The following is a 20,338-nucleotide window of genomic DNA, read 5'->3' as shown; positions in this document are numbered from 1 at the left end:
CTATGGAATTTCATTTATTAAATGTCGAGGCGGCTACTGGCAGCCCCATCGCTCGGCTGTCTTTGTTTCTCTGCTGTGTGGGCGCGTCTCGAGCACGTGGCAGCTGGAGCGCGCAGACCGGAGGAAGAGCGACCCGGGTTTAGGGTATGGCCGCCTGGCAAAAAGAGGCCCGGCTGCTAAGGGGATAGGTCCCCCAATCCAGGCTGAGCTCCCCCTCTCCCAGAGCTACAACGCTTTTCAGGATGATTCACCCCACTGCCCCCTCCCGCCCGCCAGCTCCACCTCTCGGTGGCCCAGGGACTACCTGGGCGTGGCCTAGGCTGAGAGGCACGGTCCAAACTTTGTTCCGGAAGCCCTCAGACCCACCACTGCAGACCTTCTGGGCCTGGGACTAGGGATAAAAGGTTTTCAGGATTTCCCTTGGGAGATGTCGCCAACTCGGGGAGCAGGACAGTAAAAAAGAAATCTCAGACAAGGTTCTAAAAACAGTTTAATGAGGAAATGTACACGCATTCTCCCGGCCACTCCTAGCCGTCCCTACCCCGCTCCAGCCCCCTCCCCAACTCTGGCAGCGGCCACAACACTCTGCTGACCCCTCGCGGTAGAGGTGGGCAGCGGTCCTCGGTTGCCCGAGGTGCCAGCCTGGCTCCTCCCAGGCTGGAGAAAGGGGCGAGGCAGTCCACTCCTCCCTTATCCTTTCCCGCCTAGGCCTGGCACCGCAGGGTGTGGAGGAGGAAGGAGAGAAGACCACACAAAGAAACCTGAAAGAGGCGCAGAGAGTTTGCAAGCTTTTGCTAGCACCTCCCACACAAACACTTTTTGGATTGTTCTATCATGAGCCGGTATGGAATCCCTAATTCCTGTCCTGTTCTAGGGTGGACTCAAGAAGGCGCTGTGCCTGGTCCCGCCACCTGTCTCAGTCCGCCTGATTGGGGGCGGGACGCGCCGTTTCCAGGGTAGTTACTATCCTTAGCTCACCCCAGTAGGTAGTATTTCGAGTCTCATTTTAGAGGTGAGTGGTCTGAGGAAGCAGAAAATTTAAGCAATTTGCTTCTGGTCAGGCGGTTAGTAAGGGGGAATTCAGACTGCTCTAAAATCCCAATCCCCTCTCCCTTCAGGTCTGGGCCACGCCTCTAGATCCTTCCAGCCCTTGCAATAGGCAGCCCCAGAGGTCAATTCCATTTTTACCACAGCGTCTGCAGGGACCCTTCTGGAAGGACCTTTGTGCCCGGGGGTTATTCGGGAAGGAGACAGTCTCTGGAATCGGTCACTTCCTCTCTTGAGGGGACCGCATTCGGTGGAGGTGGGGAACTGCCACCTGCTGCTTTCTCTGCCCAGCCCCACTCTGGTCCTTGCAGAGGACAGCAAATGGGGGGGGGGGGAGGGGGGAAGGGACTGTACTCCCAGCCTTAGTGGTCATTCCCTTTCTAATGTCAAGTGTGGAAGATGGAATTTAATAAGAGCGCGGGGAAGACTCCTACATAATATTTCACGTGACAGATCCCTGGTTGCTCCAACGACCACTGGTCCTAATGCCCCGAACCTTTCTCGGGATTCTCCCCCATCAGCCACTCTAGGAATCTGGATCCCATCTCACGTTCCACTGGGACCCAAACTCAATCCTGAAAGCCACGCTTTCCTGTGCCCCCAATGGTTGAGCAAGGCCTGTAGCCCCCTCCCTCACCAGCAAAAGGCAAAACGCCGGTGGGTGGGGGTGCGCCCCAGCCCACCTGGCGTCAGGACACTGTCTCCGTTCCTGGCAGGCCTGACTCCCTCCCCATCCTCTCAGGGGATCAGGGGGACAGAGTGGGACACTCTCCGGCCGCCCGCCACCCCCAGTTCCACGAGACGGACTACATGCCCCATGATGCCGCGGGGCCGAGCTACAACAAGCTCTGCCCCGGGCACCCGGGTCCCCCTCCCCTCTTCCCCGCATCCCCGCATCTCTCGCCGGCCGCTCGGGCTGAGGGCCGGGCAATGCAGCTGCGGGGAGCCGGGGGCTGCGGGCGCGCGTCCCTGCGGCGGCGTCCCCGGGGTTCGCGCCCCGTGCGCCCCCGCGCCCGCTGCGGGAGTCTGCTCCCTTCGCCGAGAGGCGTCTTTGTGTGCGGGGGTGTGGGAGGTGAGGCGCGAGTCCGCGCCGCGCCGCCGAGCGCCCGCTCCCTCCCCGGGCGGGTGGGGGCCTCTCCGCGCCGCCCGCCGCCGCCTCGCGAGGACGCCCGCGGCCCGCGCCTCCCGCACAGCGCCGGGCGCGCCGCCCCCGCCCGCCGGCGCCGCTCGCACATGCCCGAGCCGCAGCCCTGCGAGCAGGCAGCGCCGGCCCCCCGCCCCGCGGCCCCGGGCCCCGGCTCCGGCGCCGTCCCCCCTCCCCGGCCGGGCGCCGCGGCCCTGGCATGAGGAGCGGGCGATGATCCCAGCCAACGCCTCCGTCAGGAAGGGGCCCGAGAGCAAGTATCCGCTGCACTACCTCGTGTGGCACAACCGCCACCGCGAGCTGGAGAAAGAGGTCCGCGCCGGCCAGGTAAGAGCGCCGTCGGGGCGCCGCGGGGACCCCACGGCCGGGCACGCCCGCTGGGTGTGGGGAGGGGGCGCGGCGCGGGCTGTCCCGCCTCCCCGGCGAGTTTGCAGCGCTTCTTTGTTCGCAGCGGCGGCTTTTGTGCTTGTTGACCGGGAGAGGGTGATGGGAGCGGTCCCCGGCCGCTCCCCTCCGGCTCGGACGGACGGCCCACACGTGTTCTGGACCCTCCCAGGTTGGGGTAGGGGACGCTGTGCCCCTCCTCGGCCGGGGCGGAGGGCTGCGGGGAGGGGCTGCCGGGTCGGTCTGTGCTCCATGTGGTGAGAGAGTCCGCGGAGCAGCAGAGCAGCGACACCTCCCGCGTGAGTGTGCGGAGGTGGGCAAGGCCTGCGTCGGGAGGGGGTCACAGGTCAAGGATCAGAGAATGGGCTGTGGCACTCCAAGGCATCCCAGCCCCACCCAGTGCCCTCTACCCTCCCGCCGAGCTCTTCATCTATTTGCTCAGATTGAGCAGAGCCCCCGGGTCCCACAGACCTCAGCACCCGCTCTGGAATGGAGAGTGGGGAGAGACTCCCTGTGGGGAAGCCCTGAAGGGCCTTGTCCAGGTGCTGAAAGGAACTCTCCTGCCCTCTGGGGTTGGGGCCTGGCTTCTTGGGCGCTGAGGAAGCTAGGGGCCGCTGGCCTCAGGATTTGGGGTTCTGTACACAAAGTGGGCCCCCTGGTTGCTGCCAGTCTGTGAGAATGAGTGGGTCAGCCAGCTTTGGCTGGGCAGTAGCCTCCAAGAAGACCAGGTTAAGGGATGGGGTCTCCTGGTCATTCTTCAGGACCAAGGCAGGCACAGGTCACAGGTAGCTCCGACTCTGCCCTTAGTCCCCAGGCCACAGATGGGCCCTTGGGGTGTGGACAACTCACCCTCCAGGGTGGGGAAGCATGAGCTAGTGCTGGGGTCAGCCTGCTCTGGTTTGCCTCGGGTTGAGGCCTGCAGACTTGGCCCGGATCTGAGACCCCAGGGCCATGGGAGTGGTTTGCTCAGGAGTGGTCCCCTTTGGGAATATGCCTTTGGAGGGCCACTTCCTGAGTCACAGGAAGTTCATTTTGAGGAGCTGCCTGCTTCCCAAAGGACGAGTGAGGGGGGGGAGGAAGGTGAGGGTTGGGGAGTCTCTGAAGTCCACTACTGAGCCCTCGGAGTAGCAAGGCATCTGCCTCTGCAGAGCAGTCCTAGGAAATGTTGGGATGACCTGAGTCTCCAAGCTTCTGGGCTGGTTGGGGTGTCCACTTACTTTCCATCTCTGTTTAAACAAGGGCACTCCAAGTTGCTCCTCAGACCATGCCTCTGTTTTATCCATCATAAAGGACGTGGTTTGCAACCAGAGAGCCCTGGTAAAGGAAGCGAGGCCTGAGTGGTAGGTCCTGGGGGACAAAGATGAACAAACCAGGCACATCCCCCGCTCTCAAGGAGACCCCGTTCTGGTGCTGTGAGTGTGAACCAGGAAACAGAGTATGCTGTGCTGGGTGCTAAGACAGTTCAGTCTCTTCTGACTCTTCTGTTTTCCTCCCCTGAGGGCAAAAGAAGACAAGCTTCTGACGGAGGTTAAGGCTGGAGGGATTTAAATCTGATCTGAGAGGAACTTCCTGATGGAGTGATAGATGATTGGTCCAAGGATTGTTAGGCAGAAGGCTAGTGGCTGAATCTCCAGAATGTCTCAGTTGTACTCCCTTGCCTGAGGGGTGGGTGGTTCTTTTCTTGCTGAGATTGGAGAGAGGCAAAATGCCCTGGAAGAAAAGACTCTCACCTAGGTCTCTCTGATTGATAGTACTCCAGTCAGCAGCCATCTTGCTGAAGTGAGGTCGAGGTGGGGAGCATTGGAACCCGCTGCAGGTAGGGGTACTTTGGGGCTGATGAGTGTGTTCCTCTTTCCCCTCAAGCTGCCACAGAAACTAGGCACCACGTTCACCAGTATCTCCAGCCTCCCATCCCTCCCACTTCCCTGGTGTGTTTGTGTCTCCTTGAAATGGACACTGCCTACCCTGATCCAGGGTAGCAGGAATATAGGGCAATGGTTGAAGTTAACCCTTGTTCAACCACAAAGGAGTCAGGCCAGTCCTCTGCCTTGCTCCAGGGTTGCCAAGAAGGGGAATGCCAATCCTGCATGGAAGAGGCCCCTGGCTGTATCTCCACATTAGGGCTGATGCAGAGTGGTCCTTGCATCCAAATAGGCACTGCTCAGTCCTCCAGACATCAGGGTCCCAGGGGGAGCTGAGGGTGCCCAACCCAGCCCTTTACTGCTGGGGATAATACTGGGGCAGCGTTCTAACATCATAACGAAACCCCATAGACCCTAAGCATTCCATCCAGCGGGGGTTCCCTGACCTCTGGTTCTCCTGGCACCAACTGTCACAGAAAACACCCAGGCTTTGCTCAAGCACATACCAGCTGGGTTTCCCTGGTCTTCACCTGGCATAGCTGCCTGTTCTTCGCTCCAAGAAAGCCCCGCAGAGGCCCTCCCATGGGCAGCCTTGGCAATGCTGGCAGGCTGGGGAGGGAGATGGAATGGCAGGTTTCAGAGCAGGTTCATTGGCTTTGCTTAGGGCCTCCACCCCCATAGCTGTGTTGGGGGCTGGAATCAGGGAGTCGTGGGGAGACTGGAGGTGCTCATCAGGTGTTTTGGTGACGGGAAGGATCTATGACCACCCCTAGTTGGCACCCAGCAGTATGATGGTTGCTGGGTGCCCTTCTTCCTGCTGTGCACACACCCTGCCAGGTTGGGAGGGGGCAGGGGGCTGTAGGCCAGTGGATGTGCTAGTTTCCCCTTGGCTAACAACGCCCTGAGGTTGGCACAGCCAGCTGAGCACAGCCCGGGTTCCTGAGTCAGAAGTCCCTGGTGTTCCCTGCGGGGCAGGAGGTGGAGGTTCGGCTGTGTGGCTCCCTGTGGGAGGGCCAAGGGGGGCAGGGTTCTTTCCTGGCAACAGAGACTCTGGAGGGGGCCAGACTGTTCCCAAGGAAACATTTCTTTCTTCCTGGGGCTGCCTCCATCATGGTCTTCCTTCCTGCTTTCCTCAGTTCATCCTTCTAACCTAGAGGCAGGCAAGATGGGACTGTGGGGACCCTAGGTGCTCAGACAGAGGTTACCCCACCCAAGGTACCTGGTGTGTCCCAGAACACCTGTGATCCCCTGTCCCCTAACATAGGCAGCCCTAGGTGTGGGCCATCACTACATCTGGTGAGTGGGGAAGCTCAGGAGAGGGACCCACAAACCCCAGAAACCCCAAATCAATGTGTCTGGGAAGCAGATGGGGAGGGGCTGCGTGGGGTAGGGTGGGAGGAGAGTGAGCAGGTGCCACCCTCTCCTATCCAACTCAGCTTGAGGAAGCATCCGGCCTCCCTGCCCCTTGAGTGAGCTCAGGCCTACCTGGTGGAGGCTGGGGGGCTCGGAAGTAGTGACCACACTAGACACCGGTTGTCCTCTTTCTGGCTGGGGGAGGCGAGGGAGCAGGGAAAGGAGATCAAAGCTGAGCATGCGTGGCTCTATGCGCTGGGCCCTTCACCTTTCTTTTCCGGCTCTATACGTTTGGTGTGCCCTTGTAAGGTTTCATCTAACAAGGATTCTGCTAATGCTAAATAAGTTTGAAAAATAACCTGCTAGTGCCTGTGGGTTCAAGGGGTATGCATGTGCCAATAAGCTGGCAGCAAACTTAGGTGTGACCCCTACAGATCCAGAAGGCAACTGAGCTTGCAGATGCTGGTACACTTATGGGAGCACATGGACCCTCAGTGTGGGGGCAAAAGGAGTGGATTCTTGTGGATTCCTATGGTACCTGTTCACGTGTGCGTGTGTGTAGGTGTGTACCTGAGTGGAAGCAGGGAGTCTCTTTGCCCAGGGAGCCTCAGCCCCTGAGCTCAAAAGACCCCTGCTTTTGACTCCAGCTGAGGCCTGCTGGGGTGCAGAGTTTCATTCTCTTGGTGGTGAGGTCTGGGTGTTAGGTTTCACAGGAAACCTTTTCATTCTAGCAATTAAATAGCTGCAGGCCTTTGCTGAGGAAATTAATGAATTCTTCCACCTGGGCCTGGGGCAAGGTGCCGCTTTCACTGCAGGCCATGCTTTGAGCAGGTGTGGGGAGCTTCTTTGAGGGGTTGGCTGGGTGTATGTGGGGGGGAGAGGAGGGGCTGTGTTATCCCTGGAAAACAACAGGGCCCTGGGGACCCTGGGGAGAGCTCCCCAGGAGTGGAGGTAGGGAGGGGCAGCCAGGCCCAGCTAGCAGCACCAGCCTCTCTCTGGGTCCTGGAGGTGAGGCACCTGAGGGGGAGGGTGGCAGGCAGCATCTGGAGCTCTGGGGCTGGGGGGGGGGGGGGGGCCCTGTCAGCTCCCTGGGGCCTTGTTAGCAGCGCAGCAGTAGTAGCATCTGGGACAGGGCTGGTGGGACGCATAGACACATAGACTTTCAGCTGCTGCCCCATGGGAAGGCTCCTCCTGACTTCCCCGGGCTCAGAGTCTGTGGATCCTGCACTCCCACCCCCAGACTCAGGGCTCCACTTAGGCTGGACGCAGAGAGGCTCAGCCCATCCCATAACAGATGAAGAGTAAAGAACGCAGTCCTTGTTGTAGGGGAGCCAATGTAGAGGAGCGTAAGGTGGGGTGGGGAGAGGGGCACTTGGATCTCTAAGCCACAGCTCAGAATGCCACGTGGGCTAGGTACATTTTTTTTTTGAGGCTCCTAATATATTCAAAAATGAAGAAATGGGGGCACCTGGCTGGCTCAGTCATTAGAACATGTGACTCTTCATCTCAGGGTCGTGAGTTCAAGCCCCATGTTGGGCATGGGGCCTACTTAAAGAATTAAAAATAAAGAATGAATAAATGCCAACACAGGGTTATTAAAATCATATAAATTACTTACATTATTCAAAATGTCTTGTTTCTGACAAAGGAGCTAATTCTCATGTTTTAAAAAATATTTAGCTGTTGCTAGAAGAATTATACTGAAAAGCTGTAGTCCTCACTTGCCGCCCTCATTCCCTGGAGGCGACCAGTTTGGACTTTAGGCTGTTCTGTTATTTACCTCCAAGATTACAAACAATATACATCTACAACTACCTCTTGGCTTATCAGTTTTACATTGTATTGCTTTCCCCTCCCCAGGTCCCTTAAATATAGTCATTTATGCATCTGTTGAACAAATATTTATTAAGCACCAGTTATGTGCCAGGCACTGTCTGGAGACTGGGGATGTAGCATTGAACAAAACACAAGGATCCTCCCTTTGTGGGGCTTACAGTCTAGATGAGGGAGACAACGAACAAATGAACAAGTAATTTAATGTTGGAAGAGAACTAAAGCAGGATCAGGGGCAACAGATAGACAAATAGCAAGTGTCATTTAAGATGGATGGTAAGGGCAGGCCTTTTTAAGGAGGTGACATTTCAGCAGCCACCTGAATGAAGTGAGGGAGAAAGTGCTGTGGCTATCTAGGGTATCAAGCAGAGTGGAATTTGGAGGAGAGGTGGGAGAGCACATGAGTTCAAGGAGACATCCAGGGCTGCTGGATTCTATTCTAAACAGGATGGGAGGCCTTGGGAAAGTTTTGAGCTAAAGGATGTCAGGACCTGAGGGACATTTCACAGGATGATGGAGGCTACGATGGGTCATGTGGAGACTAGACCTAAGAAGCCAAGAGAGGAGTGAAGAAACCAGTGAAGGGCCCACAAGGCCACCAGGTGAGATAGGATGGCTGCCACCAGAATGGTAGCCTGAAGGTGATGAAAACAGAGAACAGTCCGGATCTGTTTTGAAGGTAGAGCCTTCAAAAGGCTCATAAGAGCCTTCATAAGGTCAGCCTTGCTGATGGATTTGATATAGAAGGTGAGAGAAAAGGAAGAGATAAAGACAGTTACAAAATGGTTTTTTTGTTTTGTTTTGTTTTGTTTCTTTTTACCAGGGCACCTGGCTGGCTTAGAGCATGACTCTTGATCTTTGGGTCATGAGTTTGAGCCCCACATTGGGGGTAGAGATTACCTAAAATAAATAAATAATTTAAAATAAAGTTTTATTTTATTTTATTTTTTTACCAAAAGGGGGAGAGAATTGAGGTAATGTTTCCTTTTAGGGGAGAATTGGGGCAGGTGTAGCTGTCCAGGAATGGCTGGGAAGAAGGCAAAGGGAAAGACAAGGAGTCATGGGAAGTCAAGGTGTCTCTTCTTGTTTCATGAATTCAGTTATCTTTTCATATATTTCTGAGGATATGAATTACTGTTCCCCCCTCCCCAAAAGTGTTCTTGTATTTCCTGCATTGACAGTGCATCCTCTAGGTTTTTAGCATCTATCTGCATGTTTTGGTCTCTTTCATATTGGCAGCTTTCCTCAAATGTCCAGGCACCCTTGGCTGTTGGGGCATATTTAAGAATGTGGGTGTAGAGCTCATTGATGCATGGGTGGTATTACTGTCAAACGATGGGTGCAAGCTGGCCTGCTTATTGGAGGGTCCCCAGAGGTCCGTACCCAGAGGTTTTCGGTGCCTCTAGTTTCTCCAAGAAGAATTCTCCAGTCTCCTGCTGGGGTGGGATGGGGCAGTTGCGTGTACTGTCAGGCTGTTAGTGGTTCAGGACCTGAGGCAGGAAGGGACTGGGCTTTCACCGTTCACTAGTTTTCAGCCCCATGACCTCGTCTTCAGACCAGTGTCCCCAAGTCCAGTGGGTCTCAGGCTCAGTTTATACAGAGAATAAATTTCTGGCATCCTATGGAGGGGAAGGGGGACATCTCCCAGCTTTATAAGATTGGGGAGGGGGCCAAGGGTTCTGAATTTTAACCAGCCTCCCCCACCCCCCTGGATTTAGCTCTGAGCCTCACTCATACCTCTGCCATTCCCACTGCCTTCATGTTCTGGACATTTCAAGGGTGGTCTGGCTTGACACTCACTGGGGTTCCCCTATGAGTGTTTGGGTTCTAGTACCCTCTGCTCCACTGAGTCGGTTGTAATGCCCCAGCCACTTTCTATGTTCTAAAGATGTGTTAACATTTCTCATCTGCTAGCATCTCTTCTCTTTACTCTTGTGGGTTTTAAATATTTTATTGACATTCTTACACTTACTCACAAATTTTCCTTTTGAGGCACTCTTCATTCCTTTGTACAGATCTAAGTTTCCATCGGTTAACATTTTCCTTCCACCTAAATAACTTCCTTTAACGTTTCTTGCATGTCTTCTGGTGATAAATTCTCTTAGCTTTTTTTGTTTGTCCACAAAAGTCTTCATTTCCCCTCCATTTTTGAAGGATATTTTTCCACAGGACAGAGAATTCTAGGTCGACATTTTTCCCCCCAGCACTTTAAACATTTCATTCGATTGTTTTCTAACTTGCATGGTTTCTGTTGAGAAGTATGCAGTATTTCCTGTATTTGTTCTTCTAGACATAGTGTGTCTCATTTCTCAAAATGATTTTATTATTGTTTTTTTAAGATTTAATTTATTTTTGAGAGAAAGAGCGAGAGAGCACGTGCATGCAAGTAGGGGAGGGGTGGAGAGACGGGACAGAGGATCCAAGGTGGGCTCCACGCTGACAGCAGCGAGACCCATGTGGGGCTTGAACCCACGAATAGTGAGATCATGACCTGAACTGCAGTCTCACCGCTCAACCAACTGAGCCACCCAGGCGCCCCTGAAAATGATTTTAAGATTGTCTTTTTATCACTAAGCTTTCAGCAGTTGATTATGATGGGCCTGGGTGTAGTTTTCTTGGTGTTTGTCTTGGTTGGGATTCATTGAGTTTCTTGGTTCTGTGGGTTTATCATTGTGTTAGCTTGTGCAGAAAATTACCACAGATTGGGTAATTTTATTCTTTCATTCTTTTGGAGTTTGGAAGTCCAAAGTCAAGGAGTCAGCAGGGCTCCACTCCTTCCAAATGCTTAAGGGGAGAATCCTTCCTTGCCTCTTCCAGCTTCTGGTATCTCCAGGCACTTTTTGGCTTGTGGCTGCATAACTCCAGTCTCTGCTTCCTCTTTACATGGAACTTCTCCTCTCTCCATGGATCTCTCCTTTGTAGGTCTTATAAAGGCAGGTCATTGGATTTAGTTAGGGCCCACCTGCAAAATCCAGGCTGATCTCATCTTGAGATCCTTACCTTAATTTCACCCGCAAATACCCATCACTCACAGGTTCTGGGGGTTAGAGTATAAACATATATTTGGGGGCACACCACCATTCAGCCCCCTATAGTAGCTTTTTTAAAACAACAAATTTGGAAAAATGTTGGTTGTTATCTCTTTAAATGTCTTATTTCTCCCACTTTCTTAGCCTAGTCTCTGGGACTCCAATTACATATATGTTAAAATGCCTTATAGTGTCTCACATATCCTTGAGGCTCTTTGAATGTTTTTCAGTACTTTTTCCCTCTTCTGTGCTCCATTTCTGTTCTCTGTGCTATAGTTCTATTGTTATATCTTCAAACTCACTAATTTTTTTTTTATTCTTTAGTGTCTAATCTTTAAAAAAATTTTCTTTAGATGTTTATTTATTTTTGAGAGAGAGAGAGATAGAGTGTGAGCGAGGGAGGGGCAGAGAGAGAGGGAGACACAGAATCCGAAGCAGGCTCCAGGATCTGAGCTGTCAGCACAGAGCTCGATGTGGGGCTCAAACTCATGAACTATGAGAGCATGACCTGAACCAAAGTCAGACATTTAACCGACTGAGCCACCCAGGTGCCCCTATAGTGTCTAACCTATTTTTTTTTAATGTTTTACTTATTTTTGAGAGACAGAGAGAGAGTGTGTGAGTAGGGGAGGGGCAGAGAGAGAGGGAGACACAGAATCTGAAGCAGGCTCCGGGCTCTGAGCTGTCAGCACAGAGCCCAACATGGGGCTCAAACCCACGAACGGCAAGATCGTGACCTGAGCCGACGTCTGTTGCTCAACTGACTGAGCCACCCAGGTGCCCTGTCTAATCTATTCTTAATTCCATCCTATGAATTTTTGATTTCAGATATTGTACATATCTCTCATTTCTTTCCCCATGAACATTGTGTTCATGTTTTTCTTTCAACTCTTGAGCACATTAAACTATTCATCATCTTTATCATTTCTGACTATGTTTCTGTTAAATGATTTTTCTCCTGATTATGGGTCATATTTTCCTATTTCTTTGCATGTCTGATAATTTTTTTCTAGTAATTTGTAACTGGATGTTAGATACTGCAAACATTGTAATGTTAAGCATCTGGATTTTATTGTCTTCCTTTAAAGAGTGTAAGGCTTCGTTCTGACAGACTGAGTTAAGTTACTTGTAAATCAGTTTGATCCTTTTGAGGTTATTTTTAATAGTTATTAGATTGGGTTTAGGTGAGCCTTTTCTCTAGGGATAGTTTAATCCTACTACAAAGGCATCACCATTCTTGGGTCTCTGTTGAATACCTTGTGCAAACAACAAAGACCTTCTATTCTAGCGGGTTGGAGTTTGAATGTCTCCCTGCCCTGAGACATGAGTGCTGGAAATTTACCAGCTTATTGCTCCTCTTCTGTCTAGTATTGCTGAGTTTCACTCTACATAGGTGAGGTTTGGTATTCTGCAAAGACTCAGAGGAACCCCATGCAGATTTTCTGGAGTCCCTTGTTTGCATATCTCACTCCTTCCTGGAACTTGGTCCTGCAACTTCTTGCTACCTCAGCCTGCCTGAACTCCTCTGTCTCCTCAACTCCTCAGCAAGACTACCATGCTCTGCTAGGGATTCCCTGCCTCCTGCATTGCTGTCTGGAATGATACTCCCAGGTAGAAATCTAGGCAATCATAGGGCCTACCTTATTTGTTTCTCTTATTTCAGGGATCATAGTCCTGGACTACTTGTTGCCTAATGTCTGAAAACAATTATTTCATGTATTTTGAAGTATTTTTATCTGTTATAATGGGATGGTGGTTTCAGGTATCTCACTATAGTTGGAATAGAAGCCATTTACTGGCATTTTAATCAAGTTTGGGGAAGGAGAAGAGGAGTTACATGCATGTGGTCAGTTCACTGTATTTAGCTAGAGGTCTTAGACTCCTGAAATATATTTAAATATTTATGTTTTTATCACACAACAAAAATCTTATGCAATATAATTATGCTATCCACAAAACAATAATAGGATTTGTAAAAAAAAAAAAAAAAAAAAAAAAAGTGTTAATACATAGTGTCCCACATATAAAGGACATGGGTTTGAAGTTGTACCATATTCTTTCATTCCTATCAATATATTACAGCAATTGTTTGTTAAACCTCACTCAGTGATAATGTCAATGATCTAAATTAATAGCCCTTCCTGAAAGTGTGGTCTTGGACCTGTAGGATAAATCTAGTCTCAAGTGCTCTCCTTGGCCAACAGCCTGTCTCGACCACCCTTCAGCTCTGGGATTCTTCTTCAAAGTTAGCCCACTGGGCCTCGGAAGAGTGAACCCAGTCAGGGGACCGAGGTGGACAGGAAAGGAGGAAGGTCCTTCCTTTCTCAGGGCTACTTCCTGCCCTGTCCTACAAGCCTCTTTTCACCCACCTGACCCCAGCTCATTGTGTCTGTCTTTTCCATTGCCTTGTAAGGTGAGCAAGGCAGGGCATTCAGGTGGTTGCTGCTTCCCTAGAGGCTGTTGGGCTCAGATGGGCTGCCTCAGAAGTGACCAGGGATACATCTTCACCTCCTTCTCCAGGTGGACATCGAGCAGCTGGATCCCCGTGGGCGGACCCCCCTGCACCTGGCCACCACACTGGGACACCTCGAGTGTGCCCGTGTGCTCCTGGCACATGGTGCAGATGTGGGCAGGGAGAATCGCAGCGGCTGGACAGGTGGGCACCCCTGCTCACCCCAGCCCCACAGCCAGCGTCTCCCAGCTTCATATCCTCACCCTTGGTTTGCTGACGGGGGCCGCAGGCAGGGTCCTGACCTGTGACTTTGCCTCCTCCCCCCACCCCCAGTGCTTCAGGAGGCTGTGAGTACCCGGGACCTGGAGCTGGTGCAGCTGGTGCTGAGGTACCGGGACTACCAGCGGGTGGTGAAGCGGTTGGCGGGCATCCCCGTGCTCCTGGAAAAGCTGCGCAAGGTGAGGGCCAGCCTCTCAGCCTCCCCACAATGCATTTGAACCCTGTCTCTAGCACAGGCTTAGCTACTCTCTTTTTCATCCTCCAGGCCCAGGACTTCTATGTGGAGATGAAATGGGAGTTCACTAGCTGGGGTAAGGGGGCCGATGGGGGCCTCTCTGGGCATTCTCCCACCTCAGGGCTTTTGTACCTGCTGCTCCCCTGCCTGGAGCTCTATTGCCACAGCTCTTCCTATGGCTCCTTCTCATTTTTTAGTTCCCACCTCAGTGCCAACTCCTTGGCTAGGCTTTTCCACACTGTCTCAGACACTGTCTTGATTCCATTATTATTATTTCCTTCACTTTGTAATGATTTGCTCATTTGTTTGTTACTTGTCACTCCTTGCCAGAAGGTAAGCTCCAAGAGGGCATGTTCAGTGTTCTATCCTCATTGACTAGAACAGTGCCTGGTACACAGTAGGTATTCAATAAATATTTGTTGGGAGATTGAAAGGTTGAGTGAATGAATTAACAAATGGTGGCTATTAGGGACTTGATAGCGGCTGAGACGTGCCCATCTTCAACTTCAGGTTGCTTACATCTGAGTGACGGGTCTCCATTCACGTGGGGGGAGTTTGGAAAGGGGCTGCTCTCCCACTAGCTCTGTTATCCTTGCCCAGCCACAACACTGACCCTGACCCCTATGCCCTGAGGTGGCCCAGGTTGGGTGGACCAGGCAAAATGAAGCCACTCTGACCTTCCCTTCCACCTAGTGCCCTTGGTGTCCAAGATCTGCCCTAGTGACACCTACAAAGTGTGGAAGAGTGGGCAAAACCTGCGGGTAGATACCACGCTCTTGGGCTTTGACCACATGACGTGGCAGCGAGGGAACCGCAGCTTCGTCTTCAGGGGCCAAGGTCAGGCAGGGCAGGAGGTAGGGCAAGGTGGGAAGGCTGGGGACAGCTCCACGCCACCCCTGACCCCCCTGTGCTATTCTGTGGTTGGCAGACACAAGCGCCGTGGTCATGGAGATTGACCACGACCGCCGGGTGGTGTACACAGAGACTCTGGCACTGGCTGGGCAGGACCGTGAGCTGCTGCTGGCTGCTGCCCAGCCCACTGAGGAGCAGGTGCTGAGCCGGCTTACCGCGCCCGTTGTCACCACGCAGCTTGACACCAAGAACATCTCCTTTGAGAGGTGAGTGGGCGCAGCCCTCGTAGCCTAGAGCCAGGCTGCTGGATGCCCCCTCACCTGGACCACTCTGCTTCCCCAGGAACAAGACTGGCATCCTGGGCTGGCGCAGTGAGAAGACAGAGATGGTGAATGGGTATGAAGCCAAGGTGAGGCCACCGCTCTCTGGTACCAGAACCTGCCAAACTCTTGCCTGCAGTGCCCTGGGCAGGGGTTTCCTGACCACTCTTTTTCAGCCTTGGAGGTGCAGAGGCAATGCAGCAAGGAGGGAAGGGCACTAGACTAAGAGGCAACTGATGAGAATGGCCCGAGTTGAAGTGCTTACTATACTCATGTTCGAGACTGTGTTCTGATGTTTTGTATGTATGTGTGAATACATATGTACACACACACACATACTCATTTAATCCCAACAACCTTTTTGGGTAGGTGTATTATTATTCCCATTTTACAGGTGTTTGTTGAGCCTTTCCAACAGGAACCTTCTGTGGGGTGGGGTATTGGCCCATTCTGTGATGAGGAAGGAGGCTTGGAGCGGTTCCATGACCTGTCCAGGGTCACACAGCTACAGGTGACAAAGCCAAGGTTTAGACCTTGGCTGCCTAACTCCAAAGCCCGACCTTTACTCCTAAGAATACCGTGTTGGTCACGCTGGGACCCCTACATCACCCTTGTGGGGCCACATGGTGCCGCTGGTAAAGGAAGGAACTAACAAATGCTGCCAGGCACTGCATTGTGTCCTGGAAGCCTTCCCTGGCCCTGCAGACTGCGTTAAGGCCTCTGCTTTTTGTTCCCACAGCCCTCTGCAACCTTCACCAGAGTGAATCACACTATATTATAACTGCCCATTTCCTTATCTCTTCAAATAGTGTGTGAGCCTCAAAAGGGTGGGGATTGTCTCTAGTAGTGCTTGTTCACCACTGAGTGGTGCACGTTCATCACTGTCCCTGATGCCTGCCTCAGTGCCTGGCACATAAAGTCTCCTCACAGAATGTTTGTTCAATGAATAAGAGAATGGATGAATGACTTCAGATATTTACTTGCCCAAAGGCTGGGAGATGGAGCAAACAGCTCCCCCATCCCCCAATGGACCCTTCCTTGCAGGAAGTGTTCATAAGGCCCTTGGGGGCTGGGGATAGGGTACTGGAATTGTCTTTGAGCCCTTTCCTCATCTGTCGCCAGGTATACGGGGCATCCAATGTGGAGCTCATCACCCGGACACGGACAGAGCATCTTTCAGAACAGCACAAGGGCAAGGTCAAAGGTAATGAAGCAGTGGTGGAGTGGCAGGGGAGGGGTGGTGTAAGGAAGCAGCTCCCACTTGAGTACCTCCATCAGTATTCCCTGTGACAGCCCAGCAAAAGCCAGGATAGTTTATTCACATAAATAGGTTTCAGTTCAAGTGCCAAGTGCTAATAATTGGGAGTGACTGTCTGGAGTGCAGCTAGGAAGATTCTAAGGCAACATCTGGGCTCAGTGGGAAGGAATTCTACAACTGGTAACTGACGTCTGCCTTGGATTTGGGAGTGGAAATGTCATGTATGCTACTTATTAGCCATTCCAGTCTAGTGGAACATATCCTAAGCAGAAAGTCAGGGGGTGTGTCACTGATGCTTTGTGCCTCTTGATACTACACCTGACTCTCTCTGGGCACTGGTTAGGCTGCCTAAGGTAGGAAGACAATTCCTACCTCACAGGGGAACAAAATGAGGTAATTAAGATGGAAGTGCTTGAAGGAAAACACACACATACACATACATCCCCTAAAACTGCTCACCGAAAGCAGGTATTTTTCGTCCAGTGTCACCAACCTGGACACTTTTGGAAGTTTCTCCTAAGCCCCAGGCCTACTTTTATTCCCACTGTGCCTGTAGTGTTCCTCGCCCCTGGCCTTTGGAGTCCTCAGTCACCTTCAGATGAAGGTGCCTGAGAGTTTGGTGTGGGTGAGCAATCCTCCCTACCTGCCAGGAACCAGCTTCCTCCTTAGATCGGGGGTGCATCACTTCTGAGGGTTGCAGTGTCCTCTGAGATGCTACATTTCTTGTAGGCTGTAAGACACCTCTGCAGTCCTTCCTGGGAATTGCTGAACAGCACGGGGGCCCCCAAAATGGGGTGAGTATGTGCCAGGGGTGCCCTTGTGTGGAAGGGTGTGGATGTGGCTCAGGAGACCTGGGAGGCGTCCTGCCTAGCATGGCCTGAGTGGACCTACTTTCCACAATGCCCGAGGCCGTGTCAGCTCCACAGTGGCAGGGGGGATAGCTCTGGGGCCCATGATACCAAATGGCTGGGCTGGCATCAGAGACTGACAGGCTCATGGGCACTTCCTCATGTGGTACAGACCCTGATCACTCAGACTCTGAGCCAAGCCAACCCCACTGCCATCACTGCAGAAGAATACTTCAACCCCAACTTTGAGCTTGGCAACCGGGACATGGGCCGCCCCATGGAACTGACCACCAAGACACAGAAGTGAGGCCCCCTGCCGGTGCTGGGGAGGGGTGGGTAGGCCAGGGCTGGATGGGGTCTCCAGAATGTACTGGGTGGGAGGCCATGGCTTCTACTATGTCCCTCACCCCTTGGGATCTGGGGGGGGCAGGTTCAAGGCCAAGCTGTGGCTGTGTGAGGAGCATCCCCTGTCCCTGTGTGAGCAGGTGGCCCCCATCATTGACCTCATGGCTGTCAGCAATGCGCTTTTCGCCAAGCTCCGGGATTTCATTACCCTGCGCCTGCCCCCTGGTTTTCCTGTCAAGATTGGTGAGACCCCACCCCCATTTCTCTTCAGCCGCTGTTGGCTGGGGGTGGGGGGGTGGGTAGGGCTTAGATGAGGTAAAGATTGGGGATGCCTAAGGTGTGAGAAGGTGGGTGGTGGCACCTGACAGTTTCTTCATCCTCAGAAATCCCAATCTTCCACATCCTCAACGCTCGTATTACCTTCGGGAACCTCAATGGCTGTGACGAGCCAGTGCCATCGGTGCGAGGCAGCCCCAGCAGTGAGACCCCTTCCCCAGGCAGCGACTCCTCCAGCGTCAGCAGCTCCAGTTCCACGAGTGAGACCCCACCCTCTGCACGCTGCCCTTACGTACCTCCCCGCCCCGCCCTTGCCCACGCCCTTTCCAGGTGGGCGGAGGGTGGGGCCGCCCCCGCTCTGACGCCCAGCCTGGCGCCCTCAGCCTCCTGCCGCGGCTGCGAGATCTCCCCCTCGTTGTTCGAGGCCCCGCGCGGCTACAGCGTGCTGGGCGGCCAGAGGGAGGCGGCCACACGCGATGACGACGATGACCTGCTTCAGTTTGCCATCCAGCAGAGCCTGCTTGAGGCGGGTAGTGAGTATGATCAGGTGCGTCCCTGCCACCGCGCCGCCCCTGCCCGGCTGCAGCGCCACCCTGGCTGACTGGCCCACGTCCCTCCCTCCAGGTCACTATCTGGGAGGCGCTAACCAACAGCAAGCCGGGCACTCACCCCATGTCCTACGACGCTCGCCGACAGGACAGGTCAGTTCCGCCAGTCCTGACTTGTCCTCCCTCCCCCGAAATAACACATGCACATGTACCATGGTGCCCTGTCCCAGAGGGTGAGGATACTGCTGGCTGAGCGGCTCTTCTTGGCCCGAGGAAACCATGGTACCCTCTGTTGCGCCCCTGCTCGTTTCCAGAAGGCTTCAATCCCCACCCTTTCCTCACTCTGAGCAGTACTCCAAAAGCAGCCAGGGAGCAGGGGACAGGCCTCAAAGGCCTTCAGACCCTTACCAGGCAGGATGTCAGGGCTAGGGTTCTAGAAGATGCATGCCCACATGTGCTGGTCCACCGTCAACTGGGAGGATGGGCTTTGTAGGGGCTGAGATTTGTCACATCTGGGTGGGAGCCAGGGAGGTGATGCAGGATTCATCGCTTCCACCGGCGGGTGACGAGCCCTACTCTTTCTTCGGGCCTCCACGCTGTCTCCTGGCCCCGCTTACGGGCAGGTGCGCCCGGAACCCTCGACGTATCTTACCCGCCCCCAGGAGCGCCCCGCCTACGCCGCAGCGCCAGCCTGCGCCCCCCGCGGCCCTGGCGTCGGTGCCCAGCCCTCGGCCCAGCCCGCGCCCCGGCCCAGGTGGCCATGTGTTCCGGAGCTACGACGAGCAGCTGCGGCTGGCCATGGAGCTGTCGGCGCAGGAGCAGGAGGAGCGGCGGCGGCGCGCGCGCCTGGAGGAGGAGGAGCTGGAGCGCATCCTGCGGCTCTCACTGACGGAGCAGTAGCGCCCACTGCCGGGCCCTTCGGCCACGCCCCGCGTGACCTGCCTCGGAGCGAGACTCGCTCGCGCCCGCGCGCCCGCCGGGCTGCGGCCGGAGACTGGAGCCGCAGCCTCGGGGGCATAGAGGCGCATCCGGCACCATGCGGGGAGGGGGCTCGGGGGACCGCGCGTTACCTGTCCCGGCCAGGGCCCTGTAGGCAGCTCGCACGGCCCGGTCCCCCTGCTTTGCTATATCCTGACGCCCACCACTCTATCCTGGGCTCAGACTTGTCCAAGGGGGCCAGGCCGTCCTAAGGGGGAGCCGGGTCCTTAAAGGAGCATTGTCCCCATCCCTTGCTCCTTCTGGTCGGTCCTCCTTTTCTGCTCACAGAACCCACTGTAGGACACTGTCCGTGAAGCCTTTGCATCTCCGCTCTTCACCCCTGGGGGGCAGCTGAGCTCCCCACGTGCTGTGTTGCTGCTTTGTCCCAGACACAAACCAGCACGTCAAGGGCCCAGCTCCTCCTTCACCCCGGCATTTCAGCGTCAAGTGCACTTAGCGGGGTGCCCGGCTTCCCCAGCCCCCCACACCCCTCCCGGGTCTCAGGGTGGTCCCAGTTTCTCCTTGGGCGGCCAGAGGTTGTAGTCCCTATCCCCAAGGCATGCTTTTTGTGATCAGGAAGGGTGCCCAAAGTGGCCCCCCGGCCTGGGCAAGGCCTGGTTCCTTCATGATGTTTTGGCAAATGGGGGGCATATTTGGGCTGGGGGCAAGCACTAGACCCTGTCCCCCGGCCCCGCTTATGGGCAGGTGCACCATGGAGCCCTCTCACCGGCTCAGGGCCCTGGCACCACCACCCACCCCTTCCCACCAGCTGCTGCTAGCCCTCTGTGGTCGTGTGTCCCACCTGCCCCCACCCAGGGGCTGACTCTAAAACCCTTCATCCAATGGTGCTAACCCCCGGCTCTCCCCTGCCCCACCCCACCCACCCAGAGAAGCACAGACCCCGCTAGGGGCAGGGGCCCACTGCACACCCTTGTCCACCTTCTCAGGCTGGCCTTCCTGGCTCAGCCAATGAGGCTCAGTAGGGACACAAAAGGGATGGAAGAAAAGAACAAAGAGAAACTGTTCCTCTCACCTCCTTCCCTGATGCCAGGGGCACCAGACTGACTCTGAGGCACAAATAAAAGAGGCTTCAAACCCAAGGCTTTTCCTAGCTGGCTTTACTGGGGAAGAACGCCCACCTACGGGTTAGGGGTTCTTTCTGAAACTCAGTGTGGGAGGGTTTTGAGGTAAAAGAATGCCTAGTGGGTCCTGAGCATTTGTCAGCACTGCCCCCCCCCCCCCCCAAGCCTGGGGACAGCATTTACAGAGGCTTGGGTCTCGCCCCCCTCATCCCC

At 54.3% G+C, this 20,338-nt stretch overlaps 1 protein-coding gene across 1 annotated transcript; it reads left to right on the top strand.

Moving 5' to 3' along the window:
• The first annotated feature begins 2,293 nt into the window (after positions 1 to 2,293).
• On the top strand, positions 2,294 to 20,221 carry ANKRD13B (ankyrin repeat domain 13B). The gene is made up of 15 exons (XM_027034574.2): positions 2,294 to 2,518; positions 13,173 to 13,308; positions 13,438 to 13,562; positions 13,649 to 13,694; positions 14,312 to 14,455; positions 14,547 to 14,736; positions 14,813 to 14,879; positions 15,913 to 15,994; positions 16,778 to 16,842; positions 17,069 to 17,199; positions 17,327 to 17,484; positions 17,625 to 17,777; positions 17,901 to 18,064; positions 18,142 to 18,218; positions 18,728 to 20,221. The coding sequence occupies exons 1-15, from the start codon at positions 2,405 to 2,407 to the stop codon at positions 18,963 to 18,965; spliced, it is 1,890 nt and encodes a 629-aa protein (XP_026890375.1). The 5' UTR covers positions 2,294 to 2,404; the 3' UTR covers positions 18,966 to 20,221.
• Positions 20,222 to 20,338: the final 117 nt, after the last annotated feature.

This window comes from Acinonyx jubatus, chromosome E1, assembly GCF_027475565.1.
Source record: "Acinonyx jubatus isolate Ajub_Pintada_27869175 chromosome E1, VMU_Ajub_asm_v1.0, whole genome shotgun sequence".
Taxonomy (NCBI): Eukaryota; Metazoa; Chordata; class Mammalia; order Carnivora; family Felidae; genus Acinonyx; species Acinonyx jubatus.
Note: the sequence above shows the minus strand (reverse complement) of the source record. Positions and strands in the feature narration are given on the sequence as shown.